The 19,823-nt window shown below is 36.3% G+C and overlaps 1 protein-coding gene across 1 annotated transcript in view; it reads right to left on the bottom strand.

The window, feature by feature from the left end:
* Positions 1 to 19,823, bottom strand: part of Nab2 (Nuclear polyadenosine RNA-binding 2) — a 60,013-nt gene that overhangs the window by 16,307 nt on the left and 23,883 nt on the right. The window contains 9 exon segments of the mRNA XM_067132330.1: positions 4,008 to 4,155; positions 7,404 to 7,510; positions 7,513 to 7,544; positions 13,719 to 13,830; positions 14,067 to 14,307; positions 17,415 to 17,558; positions 17,725 to 17,793; positions 19,009 to 19,143; positions 19,423 to 19,623. Of these exon segments, the coding sequence (XP_066988431.1) occupies positions 4,008 to 4,155; positions 7,404 to 7,510; positions 7,513 to 7,544; positions 13,719 to 13,830; positions 14,067 to 14,307; positions 17,415 to 17,558; positions 17,725 to 17,793; positions 19,009 to 19,143; positions 19,423 to 19,623 (1,189 nt within the window).

Consider the following 19,823-nt stretch of genomic DNA (forward strand, 5'->3'; position numbering starts at 1 on the left):
TCGATGATGTGGATGTTTACTGAAAAGGAGGCTGACCGCTACCGAGAACGTGACCCTGTCAACTTACGTAAAAGCTGGTGGAACGATCCCATTCGCTCATATGTAGACGGTACGGCAACCAGATGATCAAGCTAAAACATCTAAGTGGACAAAAGGCATTACACAGATGTGCTGTTGATGCACTTGAACGTAGGTTGTCGCCTTTCTAGATGTCCACAGAAGTGCTATCAATGCTCTTCGCCCGACGATCAGATGAGAATTGATGCTTCAACAAGGTACGGCTGTAGGCCATCTTGTTCTCTTCCCAAACATTCACATGAGCATGGTCAATGGTTCATTCCCAGACACACCATCCTGAGGCAACTTCCACCCCACCCCCCTCCCCCAATCACGCATATGTGAATGAAAGGGAAGACCATTTTAGAAGAGCGACTCCATTCCTGAAAGAATGATCCCATTATAGTTGAAACTACATCAGTAACGTTACCAATCCAGAAACTTACCAGAAAGAAGAAACATGCTAGGCCACACTTCTTGGCTCTAGGAAAAAGAACCTTTTGTTAAGAGATGATCGGCATTCTGATGCTTCATCGATATGTCACAGACATGCCACATTAAACAATGAATAGACCGAGACGATCAACAATATATAATGACACATCTTACATTTGCCTATCCCTGGTCTATGGACACGTAAACCAAGCAGCCACGTTCTCTTTCCTTAGAGAGCAACCGTCTAAGTAGGAGAGGCTCCAACCCTACATCCATAGGCAAGGGAGAACGAAATGAGAATATGATATCCATGAAAACAACCAAGGAGAGTTGTTATCATTCAAATTGCACGTACATATTATTTCTTCCAAGCAGACATGAAGATGTCACGTTGTTTGTACACATTATTCCTTCCAAGCAGACTGACGTGTCATGTTGCACATTACGTATAGCAGACACGTGTCACAATGCATGTACAGTACATATTAATCTTTCCAAACAGACACAGAGGTGTCACATTGTACGTACTTTCTTCCAAGCAGACACAGATATGCCACACTGCACATATAATTCCTTCAAAGCCGACACAGATGTGATTCGTTGCACGTGTGTATAATTTATAAGCAGACAAAGACGTATCACTGCACGTACATGTATGTCTGGCAGTGTGTGTATATTTCTCCTTGGAGAACGTAGTTTGACTGGCGTTTGGAAACTGTAGCAACCTCGTTGCCAACACAGATGTGATTCGTTGCACATACATATAATCCTTCCAAACAGACACAGACATATCACTGCACGTACGCGTATGTCTGTGTTACACCGACGGGTGTTGAACACAGCAACCTGGCACTGTTACCAAAAGAACTGCCAAGGAAGAGAAGGCACAGGAAGAAGTCTGCACAGCCCTCCTGACAGAAGACAAAGAAGGCTCTACTTCCCATGCAAGAACATGTGGGGGGGGAGGGGGCGAGTAGCTCTTGCAGCTGCAACACACAGCTACGAAGAACTCACTCCCGAAAGGAGGGGCAGAGAGGTATTCCTTTGAAGCAAGAAACAGACGTGTCATGTTGCATAGATGTGTTAAGCCGAGCACAGTTATGCATCCTTCCTGGCTGAAGATGACCTGCGAGAGGGCTGTACTGACGGAGACACAAACAACAAATGAGAAGGCACAACTTCTGCTGCAAATCCAAAAACAAAAGGCACCCAGGAACTGTTCCCAAGGAAGATATCCAATCATGGAAGGAACTTCCCAGACAGGATAAGAGACACGAAGGGATAACCTTGTCTATTCCAAGAAAGGCAAAGCTGTTAGAAACTCTGGAATAGCATATGACAATGAAGACTGTTCAGGGGTTTCCTCATCATCACAGGAACAAAGAGAGGGGAAGGGAGCAAGCCTTCGACTCACCCCCCACACAAGACAGGGCAAGAAACAAGACAGGAACCGTAGTCAGGAACTCCCACTGGTCTTGGAGAGCAAGTCGGGACCAAACGCACTGTCAAAGATCTTGCAATATAACCCTCCATGTTGATGGTGAGGGGGAAAACTTGCTAGGTTTAGGCAAGAAGTATCCTCGTACAACTGAATACGAAACCCTCACCTGAAAACACGAAAAACCCACCTTGCCTCAAGCCTCTCAATCTACACATCTGAAAGACCAATACATTATAACATTCCAAGAAATTGTTTGGTTGAAAATAAAAAACATTGTTTGTTCATGAAAAAGCATTTCACACCAAGGAGAAAAAGAACGTCGAAAAGAGAAGTTCTTAAAAACGAGGTCAGGAAGATGTCTAAAAATAGAACAGTTGGCTGTCCAGAGCTGGGTATCCCTCCACGTCTTCACAGATACATGATAGAAAAGAAAACAGAATACACAAAACAAACACCAAGTAGAAAGGTGTTGGGTTTGCATAAATACAAAAAGGCAAGAAAAAAGTAAGTAAAATTACATAAATGGAGAAAGGCTCCAAACCCTATATAGGCAGTCCCCGGTTATCGGCAGGCTCAGTTATCGGCGATCCATGAAAAGTGCTTATAAGCACAGAAAATCGCCGATTTTCGGTTATCAGCGATTTTCAGCTATCGTCACGCATCAGAACAGAACCCCCGCCAGTAACTGGGGACTGCCAGCACAGGCTAAAACGAGTCAATAAGGTAGCGTAGCAAGAATACGTGAATATATCATTAGGGAGACAAAAAAACATGTTGAAATGTTTCAATATATCAGTATATGCAAAGTATAAACAATATATCATAAAAACAATTATATTCAAACACAGATGAGAAAAGTCAAATGGCAGATTGGAGAAAAAAAAGCACGTCTAAATGAGATGGCGGCCAAAAGTAAACTGCTTAGAATTAAATGTGCACCGACTAGGTGGGCAGTACTTCTGCCCTTACCATTGGTAGCTATTACCATGACCACCTTGCAAAAGTTTATCGCCCAGTTTTCCAGCTCACTGAAAGTTAATTCCATACGTAAAGACCGAGGGTTTGTATTTGTGTTGGAACAATTAGTTTTTAAAAACCTAAAGTTTAAAAAAAAAAAAATCATGCAAGTAAATGCTGCAAATTTTATTAAGATTTAAAGTAACTAAACAAATGAATGAATAGCATCATTTAGCATTATCGCTGGTGTATGTATAACTTAGTGGCCTAATCAGGACTGAATGGTTGTTACTGTCCCTCTTCTAAATGAATGAGCACACTTCGGACTTCTGGTGAGCACACCTAGGCAAGATCTATAGAGACTGGTACCTGCATGGGTTATCCAGTTTCCTTTTAGGTAGAACATGTTCAACAGCAAAATAACCTAGGACAGCTAAAGAGTGTAGCCACTGTAGCTTCTACAGAACAGATTTGTATGCTCTTCAACATGAATAATATGCTGACAACTGTGCAGTTTCTTTTGGGAACTTTTCTTAGCCTTTGATTAAATAATCTTCCACACGGCAGCTACACTTCAGCAAGGGAGGTTTACAGGTTGAAGCTGTACAACTTGGCAAGAGTGACATGGTAAAAACTATGATAAAAGTCATTTCATTCTGTTCTTTACCCTAACTTTGCTATTAGTAACAGTTTATCCTCATGTCTGAGATCAGATTTGTGGGAGCTTTTTATATTCTGACTTTATTTGCACACAAAGAGCCACATTTACTTTGTTTACTCCAAGAGAAATTATTATATAATTCACAATTACAATATCATGACAGATAACTTGACTAATAACTGATGCAAAAAATCATAAGAAGAATAGAATGTCTCAAATATTTCCAAAGGAAACCTGAAATTACAAAAAAAAAAAAATTCTTGCATAATTTCCATATTTACAATATACTAAACTACCATCAGTATTTATTTTATTATATTTAAGCCTTCTCTTACTCAAAACTGACTACAGTATTTTAAAATATGCCTTTAAGACAGTTACCATACAACCCTATACTGAAATTAATGTTAAAACATTAACTTTTATATACTTTAATATTTCAGTTTCTAAACTAACCTCCTTCTGTGGAAGTAGGGGCAGTAATGGCACTCTTTGGTTTGGGCTTACCACTGTCACTTAAAACGTCACCAACAACCATATCCTGATTGACATCACTGACACCATCATCCATTTCTTCCCATTCTTCAACTTCTTCAATGTATTCCTAGAAAAAAAAAGGCAATAAATTTTAGACTGGTTCTCATTTCTCATCAATAAAAAATGTAAAACAATTACAATATGTATTTGTTCCATCACTGTACAATATTTGTTCAATCAATACAAACCTTTTATTCTTACTCATGCCTTAAAGATAGTTAAAAGGTGGTAAATAAAATATTCACATTTTAAAAATGTCTGCATTTTTCAAAATATATAAATACCACTTTTTATGCAAGAGTATTATTCAGTGTGAGCTGGAAATGGTCACTGAAGCTTACAACACAGTGGTAAATTGGTGGTAAGTGAATAAGAGATGGGAGTCTCTCACTCATCTGCTATAAGCCAGTACACTTTCCTTTTTCATCATGGGATACAAGGGGTGACTGAGATGGGACTATGACATACGGTTTTGGTTTGTATAACTTGGAAAAACAGAAATTATTTTAAAAATCTGACATTTGTTCCTACAAAAAAAAAAAATCACCTTGTATGTAGGTGACTGACTCCTTAGATGGGATGAACAGCATTCACCTGACCCTGAAATTTCATGTTCTTAGTCATGACAATGAGCAAGTGTCCAGTGACTCCTCTAACCTCTCATATATGACATAAGGATAAAAGACTGATAGAACCCTGAGCCAGAGTGAGATGTGTCTGTACTCTCACTCTAGAAAAACTTCAGTGAACCATGCTGCCCAAATTATAAGGGGAGCACAAGTTGAAAGGTAGATAACATCTAGGCAATCTTATACTCATGGGTTCAGATGTTAGCTTTATCACTGGCTACCCATTCCATTAAAATGGAGAGTGGTGATAGTCACGCCTTACAAGGCAAAGTCCTAAGGTATAACACTTGACCGTGAATCTACCGGAATTGTTGGCCTGTCCAGCATGTGCTCTGCCTGACTGCTGTTTTGCATAAGAACGAAAGAATGGAGGGACCGAGCCAGTTGCTTATCCATCAGTCTCTAGCCTTATGCCCTCTGAGATGCTTTTTTTGTCAGAGGCGCTTGCTGATAACACAAGCAGTTGAGCAAGAAAAGAGTCCTAAGAAAAAAGGTCCAAGGACTTGTGGGTGACATCTCTGCAGTAAGATGAGGTGAAGTTAGTCTAGAGCCACCAGACACCTCTACTAATTACTTGTGAAGCCCCTGATTTCATGAGCTCTCACATGAACTGGATGACCATCTGCCTCACATGCTTGGACACCCCTTAGTGCTCATATGTACCACAAAGAAAAACAAACTCTTTGGCCAAAGAGGTTGAGTTTACTCCATAAATAGTGCTGCAAGTCTCACACTGGGCACAAAAGCATCTCATTCGACTTCCTACAAACAAAGTCTCTGAGGGAGGGAAAAGAAAAAATATTGGAACTCACCAGAAACCGACAGGTTCTGCTTGAGTCTCATCAGAAACTGACAGGTACAGAAAAGAAAAAAATGCTGACACTCACAAGGGCTCTATGGTGCCTCAGCTACGCTACTGAGGATTCCCAGGCGAGCAAGACTAACTGAAGCTCCTATGAACATGAGCAACTCTATCAAGAAAGAGAGGTCATGCCCTTCTATCACAAGACCTTGCTCATGACAAAGCAATAGACTTGGCCTTCCTCAAAGGCTTAGCTGCAATACCCATTAATACCCTGAAGAACTTGAAAGATACTGCACAGTGGATCAAGGTGTTTCATCAATCATAACACTTCACCATCACCTCAACTTTAATCTTACGGAAGAGTGAAGGGGAACTCAAGACTGATCCATTCCTCTGAGAGACTATTCTCAGCTAAAACTTGTTGTGAAAAGAGCAGAGACACAAGGCAAAATTTGCCCATAGAGTATACTTTACCCCAAAAGGAAAGTTGTCGAAACTTCGACAAGAGAGATTGTACTTTTCCGCAAGTTGTGGTATAGTTTTATATATTCTTTCCAAATTTAAGTAAAGTGAAAATGCATGTTATGTAGAAGAAAGATATATTTTGTTGCATTTGTATTTAGTAATGAAAAGTGTTGTTTTGGCTGTTTCGTGTATTTAACTGTTGTTGTTGATCGGTGACGGTTGTGAGAGTCAGTCTCGTCACAGCATTGGTGCAGTGTAGAACTAATAGGGACTCAAGAAAAGGGAAAGCAGCCATAGTTGTCGGTGCCTCCAAGTCCACTTAAGTATTCCTTTTCATCTTAAAGTTCATTTAGGGAAATTCCTTTCGGAGATATGCATATCTAAATGTAAGGAAAATTTCTTGAGGTGTGCTTTGGATGAGGGTTACGATGTAGAGATTGTGCTCATGACAATTTGATTCTAATTCAAGCTAGGACTATTAAATGCACCATTTGAAATAACAGTAAGTTTATATTGTTTTTATGTCTTAGATTAGTATACACAATGCAATGCAGTGATTTAATTGCAATTTGGAATAGCATATGAGTGAAGTAACCTCAGTGTCGTAGTACAGTATAAGAGTATAAGACTTAGGCTACGATTAGGTTAGTACATTTCAAATTGTTTAGGCTATACGATAACACTTACGATTTGAAATGCACTACTTATTCTGAATGAGTCGGAATAAAATCCAACACATTTCCTTCTGACACCTACAACCACTGGAACTTCATCCTATTATCTGCAGATGAGATTCCAGTGATGGAAAAATCAACACACACATATTCAACCAAAGGTCAAAGGATGTTGCCTGGAAAGAGGCCATGGCAGCTGACTCCACAGACAAGAAGGAAGAATCCTGTCAGAATCTCTCCACGGGAAGGTCTTTTGTCAGTCCACACAAAGACAAGTCAACCTAAGAGGAGGTAGTCTGCATTCTAGCATATCAATGGCAGAGAAAGTAGTTTGCTCTATCTGCTGGATAGCAGGAACCTTTTGAACTAGACATCCAACTTTTCACATGAATGTCACTGTTGTCTCATGAGGAAAATTAATGAATGGATCAGAAATTTTACTCCCCAAAATAAACATTATAAATAAGCATACATGATAAACAAAATAAAGTAGCAGAGCATCCAGACACATCCATGGCACTTGAAGCAACATTCAATTGGAATGTCATGCCCATCACTAACATAGCTTTAGCAATTTATCCAACTTTCAGCAGTAAGCTTTTACATCCTGAAGTAAGGATTAAGTCATGAGTAAAAAGAGATCTGTCATTTCCATGGCCACAATTATTACAATTTATCATCATAATAATAATGAGCTTTGTAATCAGATTTTAAAATAAAGGAAATAATCTATGTAACCTACCTCCACTTCTTCTAAACTATCGTTATGCACTGGCCTTGCTCCAAGACGTGATCTTATGTCTGGACGTTCTGTTCGGACTGGGTAACCCTCTGGAATAAAATTTTGTTTGCCTTCTAAGTTACTATAAATTTTGTTTTGTCACTGGAAAAAAAATTAATTATTGAAACACCAATGTACCAAATTTTACACATTATCAGATTATAAGAGAAAATATTTCTTTTGTTACAAATTTTAGCAAAGATATTTTAATAGAATTTGTTAATATTCCCATTTTCTGGGTACTCTAATAAATAGTGCAAAACAAAAAATTAAACAAAATTTAAATAAAAATCTGCTCTGGTGATCACAAAAATGAGTACACCAGTATCTGAGAATAATAATCCTTAAATTACTGTATGACAAGGAAACTAATGTTAAACTTCTAAGAGGACTTTGATATGGACAACTTGGCAATACTGTACACAAAACTTGACAAACAATATTTTTTTAAACAAACCCACCACAAATAGCCCACATCTGTGGTCTTCAAATGTCATCAAACACTACAAACTTTTGTTCATAGGATGAAAGTAGTATCAACCACTGCATACACAGTACCTAGAGTCCCAGTTGTTGTAACTCACTGGCATTATGTGGAATCTGCACCAAATACAGTAAACTCCATATGTGAGAAATGGGTTTGTATAAAAAACTAATTCTATACTTAAAATTTCTGTTATATACAATATCAGTTATAGAGCCCAATTCTTAACTTAGGTGGAGGGATTAAGCTGCTGACTGTCCTGTTGAGAAGATTGAGGAATAAAGTATCCAAGAAAGCCCTTAATGGCAAAACAGGTCTTAAATCAAGACTGAAGAAAGCAGGCTACTAATCTGCATGAAGATAAAGTGCTGATCATATGCAGGTGATCACTTGATAAGAAGACACAGTGCTAATAAAGTCTATGTTTTGAGAATGTCACGACTTAACATGAGAAACTCTGGAAGAATTAGGAAAACTTGACCTACCACTAATAAAGGTTCTAATGAATGAGTATTTATCTTCTATGTGGCCAAGGACAAAATCTTGAAACTCAATTTCCAGGCATTTAAAATAGGAGTAATATTTACATATCAAAGGCAACAAAACTAGAAAGAATTCTGATATCATGTTCCACATCACCCTCCAGTATGCCTCCACAGACCCTGAGGATGAACTGCCTTAGCAAGTGCATGAAATTACATGGACAGTACTGTCATAAAGACTTACCTGTCCACATGACAAGATGCCTTAAAAAATTACATACGCATGTTAATCACAATTTAAACTACTTAATCTGTCAATGAGAGTGCTAGGCACAATCTCAGCTGGTAGTCTGTTCCAAAATTAAGCTAACATATATGTGGAGAAGTTCTCAAAGTGACAGGTCTTGAACTGAATTAATTCTATTTTTCATCCACTGAATCTGGTTTGATGACATTAGCTATTTATTCCTAATTTTCATGATCATGTGGTGAAATTTATTTTCATAATCCTTACAATAATAAAGTAACTAATGGTTCCTAAAATCCCTATTGCAGATTCATCAAAGATCATCCAGGATATGTACAGTATTCCCTATTGGCACAGGAACAGAATTCACTACTTCTCCTAATATGTTGCACATGCATGCACACTCAAAACCACACACACTCACTCTTTTCCATCACAAATGAAATAAACCTATTCGTCCACTAAAGATCTTTTGTCATTTTGCAAAATTACATTTCTTTTTTAAACAAAACTGATTTTTCATAAAAAACCATTACCTATATTAAGCATACCTTGCAGTGTCCAATTCCAAGACGTAGCTTCTAAAGTCTTAAATACAGAAGAATAGCTAGAAAATCAACCACTGAGTGATAGCAAATGCAGGTGCACCTTTTCCCCATGGGTAGACAGAAAAAGGGACTGGAAGGAGGGCACTAAATTTTAAGGTAGGTTTGCATGTAAATTTTGTTTAACTACTTACTAACAAACCCATCAATCACAACTGGCCCAAAACACTATTTAGGTGGGAAGACAAAACAAAATGATCCTCAACTACGGTATGTTTCCCATGTGTTTAGGATCACTTGGGGATGGAAAAAGTCATGAACAATCGTCCAAAAACTACTTGAAAGATGGAACAATGGTTTGTATCATGAATACTTCAATAAATGAGCAAAAAAGGAACCTGCCAAAATGGACAGCCCATGACGTGCCTGTGTGCCGCACTCAATCAAATTTTATTTTTTATTGATAAAAAATATCGCTTTGTGAGAAAAATATTAAAATTATCATTACATTCAAGAGTTGTGCTCATTAGTTCTTACTGTATGTCATTACTTCAATACACTTGGTATATTAAGGAAAGAAACTATTTTGTAATTTTTAAAATAATTTTTTTACCATATGACTCCAGTTCATGATCAGAATCCAGCACATCTGCAACCTCTTACAGATATGGAACTTCCATATCAATACTGTTTGTGTACTTGGTATGTACTGGAAATAGTACTTACTGGCTGAGAAACAAAGCAAGACAATTAGTGTTCTCAGCTTCGTTTGTTACTTTATTTGCGTGTTAACATGGTGACCTTGAAACTGTTAAACATATTGCCATGAAATTTTGACTCTAGTTCTTCTGTTTTGTATTAATTTTTTTAGATCAGTAAAATCCTATTAATTTTTTTGCAACAATGTATATATAGTGTTTTTATTGACCATTTTATCTTCATATATTTGTGTAATTCTCTAACTACCATCTGATATACCTGATGCATACAAATTACCATAAACATCATGCAGCCCATGGTCACCTGGAAATATTACAACATGGAACCAAATTCCCTACAGATTGCCCACTCCTGATGTACATCTTCTGTTGAAGGTAACACATCTGCCATAAACAATGGCCTCTACAAGTAAATGTCTAATCCCTTACACAATATCTCTAAGTAGAACTTAACACAGATAGATCGACATATCTACGTCCTTGCTCTTAGAATGCCTGCAACCTTGAGATTCCTTTATGGGCAACAGAAGTCTAGAGTAACTTTGATTTTGTAAACACTCACTCTTACTTGAGAAGCCTCCTCTCCAGATACCCCAGAGCAGGTTTAAAGAATAACCTGCCAAAGCCAGTATTTGACTGTCTTCTTTGAGACACTCTTCCTTTCCTGACTTGTAGAGACAAAGAGTCAGGAGTAATTCAATCAAAGATCTTTCGTCCTCTTGAGAAAGTGAAGAACAGCTCTAACAAGGCATCAATGGTGATCACCAACACTGCCAGTGACCAATGCAAGGATAGCATAAGGATCAGTTATATGATCTAGCATGCCTCCCAATTGAGTCTTCGCAATAAAATTGGAACAGAAGGAAAGACTGATCCAAGATGTGGGTGACAATGCCTGACACTGAATGTAATTCTCTCATTTGTTCGGAGGATGCAAAAGCCAGCAAAAATGCTTTCTTCAGAAAGGAAAGACTTATAGAGGTATTCTCCAGATGTTCAAAGGGAGCCTTGGACAGGGAATGAAAAACTAATGAAAGATTCCACTTTGGTGATTGAATAATCTTACGGGGAACTCCTTTATCAAAAAGTTAGAAAAGCTGTTTAAGGTCTTTTGAACCAGTTACAACCATATTGTTAGTTTAAGAATTTGAGGAATAGCTAACCTACAAGCCTTCATTGCAAAAACAAAAAGCTTCTCCCATAAGTGAAAATGAAGAAAGAACTCTGCAATCAGGCGTATATAGGCACTGAGAATGTAAGGTAAGGATACAACAGGCTGGTGGGAGGTGATTTCCTTAACAGATATGACAACTAGTGATTAATGACTTTGTACGAAAAATGTTTTTGTATAATGAAAATTTTGTATTTTAAAGATTTCACCAATGACCGTACAATTTACCATATGAGTTCCCCAGGAACTGCTAAAATGCAACAATCATCTTAAAAGTCTTGTAATCCACCTTAACCCTTCTTTTAGTTTACTTCAACTTGTTCCTGTTCAAAGGTGTGTTGTTGCAGTTGCATGTGGTGGGGAAGGCTGAGTGTTCATGAAATTTTTTAACCTAACTCCAGGTCTACATGCATATACAATGGTCTTAACTATTCTGCTGTGCAAGCAATGCAAATTGTCTAGTTAATAAATGGGATTTTGCATTCTTGTTCATCTCCTGTTACCCTCTCCAAGACATACCTACATTAAGTTTACAAGAAACTTTTTTTTAATATAATTTACCACAACTTTGTGTCTAGACTATACTATTCTACTGATTTGTTCTATCTTGTTGATTTCTCTACCACTTCTATATACTAATCAAAAACAACAAATTGGTAAACATGAAATAAGTCCCAACCAGACATGGAAGGTGGTAATTACAAACAAACTTAACTGGTACAACCCCTCCTAAGCTAATTAAGAGTTCCAAATATGAGACAAATACATAAATACAAAAATACTCTATGTACTTCAGTAATTACTAACCAAAGTGGAACACAGGAGATTAACTTCATACACTAGCTACAAAGAAAACAGTCTCAAAATACATCATAATTATTCACAATTACCAATACCAGACCCAGGGCTTCTGATAACTGAATTACTGCACTATTATCACTGAATTAATTAAAAAATTAAATGAAGCGATGCAGGAATGATAAGAAAATTATGACAAAGGGTAATCTAAACAAAGGGTAATCTAAAGTGCAAAACATCAATGGAAGGCAATGAAAGTGAACTGGGGCATTCAGTGAGGTGTAAATAGCACTACAGACCACCAAAACTGACACCAATGAGTGATGACAGGGTGCTCCATGTGGTACCTGCCACCTGCCACATTTTACACTACTTCTATAATAAAATTCTGAAATGTCTGGGGACATTTGTAGACTATAAATATGGGCAACATGAGTCATTGGGCTGGATGAAATGTATCCATACTGAACAGGAATGCCATCAAATACAAAAATATGACAAAAAAGCCTTGCGAGATGCAATGCACAGCATAGTATATATCTAATACTCTGGTCACTGTAGGCTGGAATGGACTGCAAATTTTATACAGCTTTTACATAAGTTTTCAAAAAGGATTTAAAACCATCTCATTGTTCAGAGTGCAATCCCACAAGCATATTTTTGATATTATGACCACACTACTCTAACTTTCCCTAATATGGGATATTACATATTACTCTAACAAAACCACTGAGTTATAATTTTACCACTCTTAAGATTCACCTCCTTAAAGCATGGAACAATATTTTCAACACTGATTATTACTACTATATAAAGTAGTACTGTATAGCAAAACTACTCAGTCACAAATGTGGACTTCTACAAGGTATACATATTTACTTGTTTGGTTAAGTCCATAATCATATGAGGGAAGTAAATCCTCTTATCCCCTAACTTTACCATCTGTGTTGCCCAGAAAACATTGTTCTCATATGTCCCCACCATAAAGGGGGGTAAAAGTTCTGAAAATATTTTTCAGGTAAAGGATAAGAGTATAAGCACTTGAATGCTTTTATATACTCAAAGTTCTGAAATATTTTTCAAGTAAAGGATAAGAGTATAAGAAGCATTTGAATGCTTTTATATACTCTTAGGTCTAAACACACAATATGAGTGGGAAAAAATTAAAGGTGATGTCTAACGCCATAAGAGGCCGAGACAATTCAAGGGAAAAATTTATAAGCAAATGAAAAAAGATGCATATACATTATCATTATCATAAAAGAAGATTTTTCTCTAAGAAGTAAATACTGGAGAAAAGAAATTTTGAAATGTTAGACAAACAGGATGGATAAAACTTCAAAGAGCAGAATGCAGTCCATTTGTGAAGGGATGCTGCAAAGAATCTTTAGTAACATTTACAATGGGTGACAAGTGCAAGTCAGTGAACAGAGCAGTCAATGAGTAGAGATATTAACAAACTGGCTGTCAGATATAGTAGCCTAGCTAGCACTAATTTTCTGCTAAACACATGACATACACAAGAGAAGTAAAATTCTAAAAAGTAAAATCTAGAAGAGAACATAGAGTAAAATGAGTAATTATAGATGCTTGCTACCTCTGGCTACCAACTTCAACTACTTTTTTCCCTAATGGGAGAGATTAAAAATGTTTTACCCAGAGAAAAACTATTTAGGATACAGTACTTCAATTTCAGACAACTTGCCAACATAACCAGAGCATGGGGAGATTAAGTTCTTGTAGATATAATAATTTTCTGAATCAACACAACTTTCAAAAATAATATAAAAATAAAACTTGCTAATGATACATAAATAATAATTCACATACCCAGAGAGAATGGGGACTTTGCGGTGAGATAACGGCAATAACTGCTCACTTATGGGATCAACGTATTCTCCTTCTTCCAAACCTTCCATTTCCTCAACATCATAACCCTCATCTGACAATGATACAATTAAAAAATCTTAGGAAATTAACAATATTTACAAGAAAGCAAAGTTAATTCTAATAACATACAAGCTGAATATCTACCAGACTTGTATTTTATATGACATCTACTAGAAATAGGTGATAGAAATTTATCAAGGGCATTCAAACTTGTATCATAAATCTGCAAAAAAGACATGCTAACTGACATTTATGAGTAAAATGACAATTTTAACTTCTGAAGCATACCTATTTCGTAATCATCTTCCATTGCAACCGGTCTCACTGCTTTCCTTTTTTCAACTGGTTTTGTCACTACGCTACCAATTTCTGACATCAGCATTGTCTCTTCCTGCTGCTGTTTCTCACTTTCTTTTCTGGTCGCATTTGGAACTGTAATAGCTATTTTTCGCAACTTCAGATCTTTATCTGCCAATTCTTTTTGTTGGGCCTGTTCTCTCTCTCGATAACTGCGTGTATAAATTTCACCCTGCAAAAGAAAAATTCATAATCTCAACGATACAGTAATATAAAAAGACCTGTTATCAATGTATAGGGTCAACTTCTGGTGACCAATTAAAATATAGTCAATAAAAGTCACATTACAATAAAAATCAGTATACATGTATTTAAAAAAGTACAAGTGCTGTTTATATGCAGCAACCAAAGGAGAAACAGTAAAAGAAATTAATCTATCAAAATAAATACATTTTAATTATAAAATTATTACCTGTGTATTCATTACATTAATCAAAAAGGTTGGACAAAAAGATTTTGGAATTTTTTAAAAAATCCAAACTTCTATACATTGTGGGACTACTTCAAAGTTATTTTTAATTTCAAAAACAGAAATTTGACAGCTTGTCACTAGTTTCCATTTCAAAGACTGTATTTTGAAATCCACTATTAGAATTGCTCATTCAATTGTTTCTTTGGACCTTACAAGCATAAAATTTTCTAAATTTTGTCAAGTGAGCATCTGTGTCACTGTGTGCTGCTAAATACATAAGCTGTGATAACAGAATTTTATCAGATCAAGAAAACCTAATTTACCTTTCTTGTCATTAATACTGTGAAGGATATATACCATATATTTCCATAAAATTCACCTCTAAAAATTGGGGTCGTCTTACATTACCATTCTAAAAATCAAACCTTGAATTCTAAGTGGTGTTTATCGGTAGGCTAGCTTCGGCCTCGGTGCGACAACCACCAACTAACATACATGAAAAGATTCACATTATGAAATAAACTGATAATAAAGGTAATAAAATCATTTTTACCTTATACACTGTTGTCTTATCTTCATAATAAATAGCCTATTCGAGGAATAATTCCATATCAATGAAATCAACTCCTAACTATGCGAGCATTTGATATTGTTTACATTCTCAAAATCTCAGCTAATTTACAATTACCGACATCATTGCCATTAGTTGTTGGAAGAAATATAATTTGGAGATACTTTTTCTTGTAAATTAACAAAGTTGGGTTTAAAATGTTCACATTACTTAACTGTATAAGCAGTAAGTGTGATTTCGCAAGTTCCCGATGTTATTCGTTTTATTCAGCCTCGGCTATTCTGCAGCTTTAATTTACTGGTATTCTTCCTTAAGATCTCCATTGCAGGAAGAATGAATAAAAATATATTTTATTTATATTTACAGAAGCCACCGCTGAGAATTGGCAGGGTTTATCAACTTGACACCTTTAAGGCAACTCTTAATAAACGCTCGATAGTTATGGTAAATGACGTCAGCAATCAGCTGTTTCTCAATTCAGTTGTTTATGTCGTTACAGGTCTACAACTGCTTCATCCAGAATTCTAAAATCCGGAATTTTTTAGTGGAGGATAGAGGAGCATTGTAAGTATTACAGTTGATGAAATGTGTGGAGAGAGAGAGAGAGAGAGAGAGAGAGAGAGAGAGAGAGAGAGAGAGAGAGAGAGAGAGAGAGAGAGAGAGAGAGAGAGAGAGAGACTATTATTGCCAGTTAGGTTGTTACACTAATAGATATCCCATTTGCAAAAGTCCAATAAAAGTTGTATTGATAATGATAATTCTAATAAAACTCTTGTTTTACTCTATCTAACCATACTGCATGTATTATTATCGTATTACAAAATGTGAACAGAGTGGTCATGTGCCACTTGCACTCTGGTTTTGTTTATATTCTTAAAAAAATCACTCTGATAATCAGATGATTGCATTTTACTGACATCATCACCATCTTTAGTTGCCGAATAGAGCTTAGTTCAGATACAGTAAACCCCTGTATTCGCGTTCTCACGATCGTGGACTCACGTATTCACGGATTTCTCTGTGGAACATATCTACCCATTATTCGTGGAAAATTAGCCCATTTGTGGTATTTTTCACTGAGAAATATTCACTAATTACTGTATTTTCATAAAATTTTCATGACTAAATGCATTTTTTTGTGATAAAACTATTACAATACTCAGGTGTAATAATTTTTAGAGGGTTTTTCTTGTATTTAAACTATCAAAATATGCAGTTCTAAGTGTTTTTAGACGGGTTTTAAGTATTCACGGATTTTAGCTATTCGCAAGGGGGTGTGATATGCATCCCCTGCAAATACAGGGGGTTTACTGTAAGTTCCTTTCGTAAATTGTCAAAGCTGGGTTTTAAAACTGCAACTACTTTATTTATAAATGCTTTAAATTAAATAAAGAACATACAGTATGTGATGTTGCTTTTGCCTCCAAAACATTTTGGAACCTGCTCCAAAATTCATTTCTTCAGCCACAGTACTGTATAATACCTGCTGCTTAAAGTTAGTGGCGTACTTTCTTAACACCACCTTCTCCACTGCGACACGAAAGAATAAAAAAATATTTTACTTTTATTTTTGGAATTACATTGAAAATGAGCAAGTTTTTAACAAGACAACTGTAACGCAACTCTTAATAAATGTGTGTTAGTTATGGTAACTAACATCAGCAAGCAGGTGCTTATTAATTTTTAAGAAATAGTAATGAATTTTTACACAAGCCACATATTTGGTAAGCCTGGGTGAATGTATGATGAACCTTTGCTCATAGGCATATTACTTAGTTAACAGCTATCTTATGCAAGCCTTATCAGTGAAATCTATTGAAAATGAGACAGGCATAGAAAGCCTAGCCTAGTATAATCCAAGGTCCAAAGAAAGTATATAATTTACTAAAAAAGAAACCTGCATATTATATACGCAAATTGCGGCTCTTTTTGATGCTGTGTATTTTTCTAGTTTTACAGAATGTTACTGTTGGAAATGAAATGTGCCTGTGTATTTAGGAGCAACCTTCTATTCTGAAACCCGAAAAAATTGAAAAACCAAAACTCAGTTTGCCCTGAGGGTTTCATATAAGGGATTGTGAACCTGTAACATCATCTTTACATAACCAATATTTCATAAGTTACCTGTTATTCCAAAAAACTAGCCTATGCACACATGGTTTCGTAATTTAGCAGTTGTCTTATACTACATATATGAGATAAATTCATGAAAATTTGCCATAATTTTTCTCTTCATTTCTAAAGGTCATCTTATACATGGAAACATACGGTAATGTTAATATTAGTCCCAACCCACCTTATGTTTCTTCTTTGGACTTTCCGCTTTATCAGCATGTCTTCGAGATGGTTTATTTACAGATTTGTGAGCATCAGCCACAGCACGTAAAATAAGTGCTGTGTTGGCTTGAATCGCCCCTGAACGTCTTGGCCTTGGTAAAACCTATAAGAGAAATCAAAACAAAAGTCATATATGATGATTTCAGTGCAGTAAAAATTAAACTATAAAATCTGCTCATGAAGCAAAATCACTGTTCCTGTTAAAAGCTTGGAATCCACTGTACAGTATTACAAATCAAAATTCATAATGAGAATTCAAACAAACTTACCTCTACCTTACTGGCCATGCTGCCTAGCATTGGCTTCTTGGGATCATATTCTTCATCGTCTGAATCAACCTGCAAACCACATAAAGGAAGAATTTTGTTTAATTTTAAGGAATATGAATACAGTATAACACAAAAATCAGGGGATTTCTGTTTACAAAAAACCCCATTTATTGAACAATATCAAGTCTCAGAGAATGAAGAACACTGAAAACATTATACCAAAGCTAAAAACAACTGAATTCCCGCTATTACTAATTTAGCATTACTGGAGTTTTTGAAAAGTTCAACAGTGTTAAGTGCACACTAAGTGCAACTCTTCAAAGAACTCAAGCATCTGTAAATCTAACCACAATCTTATCATTGTTTTTTTCATCAAAAGGTTTTTATCATCATTGTTAATTATATAACAACAGCAATCCCTATATCATTTGAACTAATATAGAGAGAGAGAGTTGTATGAAACTTATGAATGCTGCAGCAGAGTACTGGTAACAGTATCTACATGCAGTGTACTGCGTATTACTTTACATAGAATGTATATACAGTGGTCTGCACCAATGTTCACTCAACGGATAGCTCAGTGGCTTAGGAATGTTGCAAAGATAACAGGTTTGTAAGAAAATGTAGCAGCAATCCACTTTATTGTGCCCTGCTGCTTATCTCACATGGTTACTCAGGTTGCTGTGTTTTTGTTATTGATATGTGCACATGGTATTCATTTGCACAGTGTCTCTGGACTGCGAATGCATGTTTGTGGCAATACTTACTTAATCATGAATACATAGTTTGGGTATGTTAGCCTTCTGTAACAATCTTGAAGATCTATAGACATTTCACTTACTAAAAAATCATATCACTGGGGCATTTTGTTTAGAATAGCCTTGTTACATGCCAATTTTATACTGCAGGACTATATTATTATAACTTTTGTAGAATTTATAAGTTTCTTTGATGCGCAGATATATACCTAACAGAGGTGCCAATCTCTGGTTATCGGTGATTTTCGCTTGTCGTCATGCCATCGGAACGGACTGCCTGTACTGTACATATTGAGATTTAAACAATCCTGCACCAGTGGGAATCAGTCTGAGAATCTTGCTCCTGTTAACAGTGCTACACACATATAAAGGTAAGGCAGTTACCTGCTGTGACCCTAAAGATCCACTGGTGCATGTGTAGTATTCCCACCACTGCTCTTCTGTCTTTTAAACAAAAGAACATGAATGTGTCCTGTACATAAGCGATGGGCTTATGGAGATAAAAACACAAAATTTAATGACATACCTCTTTATGTGATCTTTTTAAAACTGCTCCAACGGCTGAAACAACTCTACTTGTACCCGAACGACTAGATCCTTCCCGGCTGTGCTCATCTCGACTAGATTCAATGTGCTTTGACATCAAAGGACGTACCCTTGCCTTTGGAAAAACAAAGCATTAAATGCTCATCTGTTTATTTCTTTCAAAATCAAGTTAATTTTGTATCTTGAAAACACAAAATCAAGAATTTTCAACATAACATGCTATACTAACTGACAAATTAAAATTCATTTTGTTCTAAAATCAGTGAGAACTCAAAGTTTGGTGACTATGATGCTTCTATCCTATGATACATGTTCACTTAGCAATGAGCCAGGCTTTAATTGACAGATAAGCAGGAAAACAACCCACTTCTAATAACTTTTCTTGACGTCTCACCTCAAGTTTCTTCCCAGATGATGATGATGCTGGGAGGACACAAACCGATCTCTGAGCTGATGAAATGGCACTGGAAACAGCCCGCGCCATCCCAGTATTTGAATCAGAATCTGAACGTGGCGGAAAGCTTGATTCCTCTCTTAAATTGATGATGCGTCGACTACTTGAGCTTGAAGTTCCTAATCTATCTAAAACAGATGGCTGAAAAAATTTATTAGTTATCCCAGTGCCTCAAAACACAAAAATCTGCATTTAAAATTTTAATAAAACAATGATTTTGGGCTACACAAATAACTAACCTTGTAACAGAGAGCTAAACAACCAACCAAAAAGGCTGAATTACTGAACACAATACTATTACCAATTAACAGTATATCTAGTATATCTATGGCTCTACTTTT

Source organism: Macrobrachium rosenbergii, chromosome 31 (genome assembly GCF_040412425.1).
Source record: "Macrobrachium rosenbergii isolate ZJJX-2024 chromosome 31, ASM4041242v1, whole genome shotgun sequence".
In the NCBI taxonomy this organism is placed as follows: Eukaryota; Metazoa; Arthropoda; class Malacostraca; order Decapoda; family Palaemonidae; genus Macrobrachium; species Macrobrachium rosenbergii.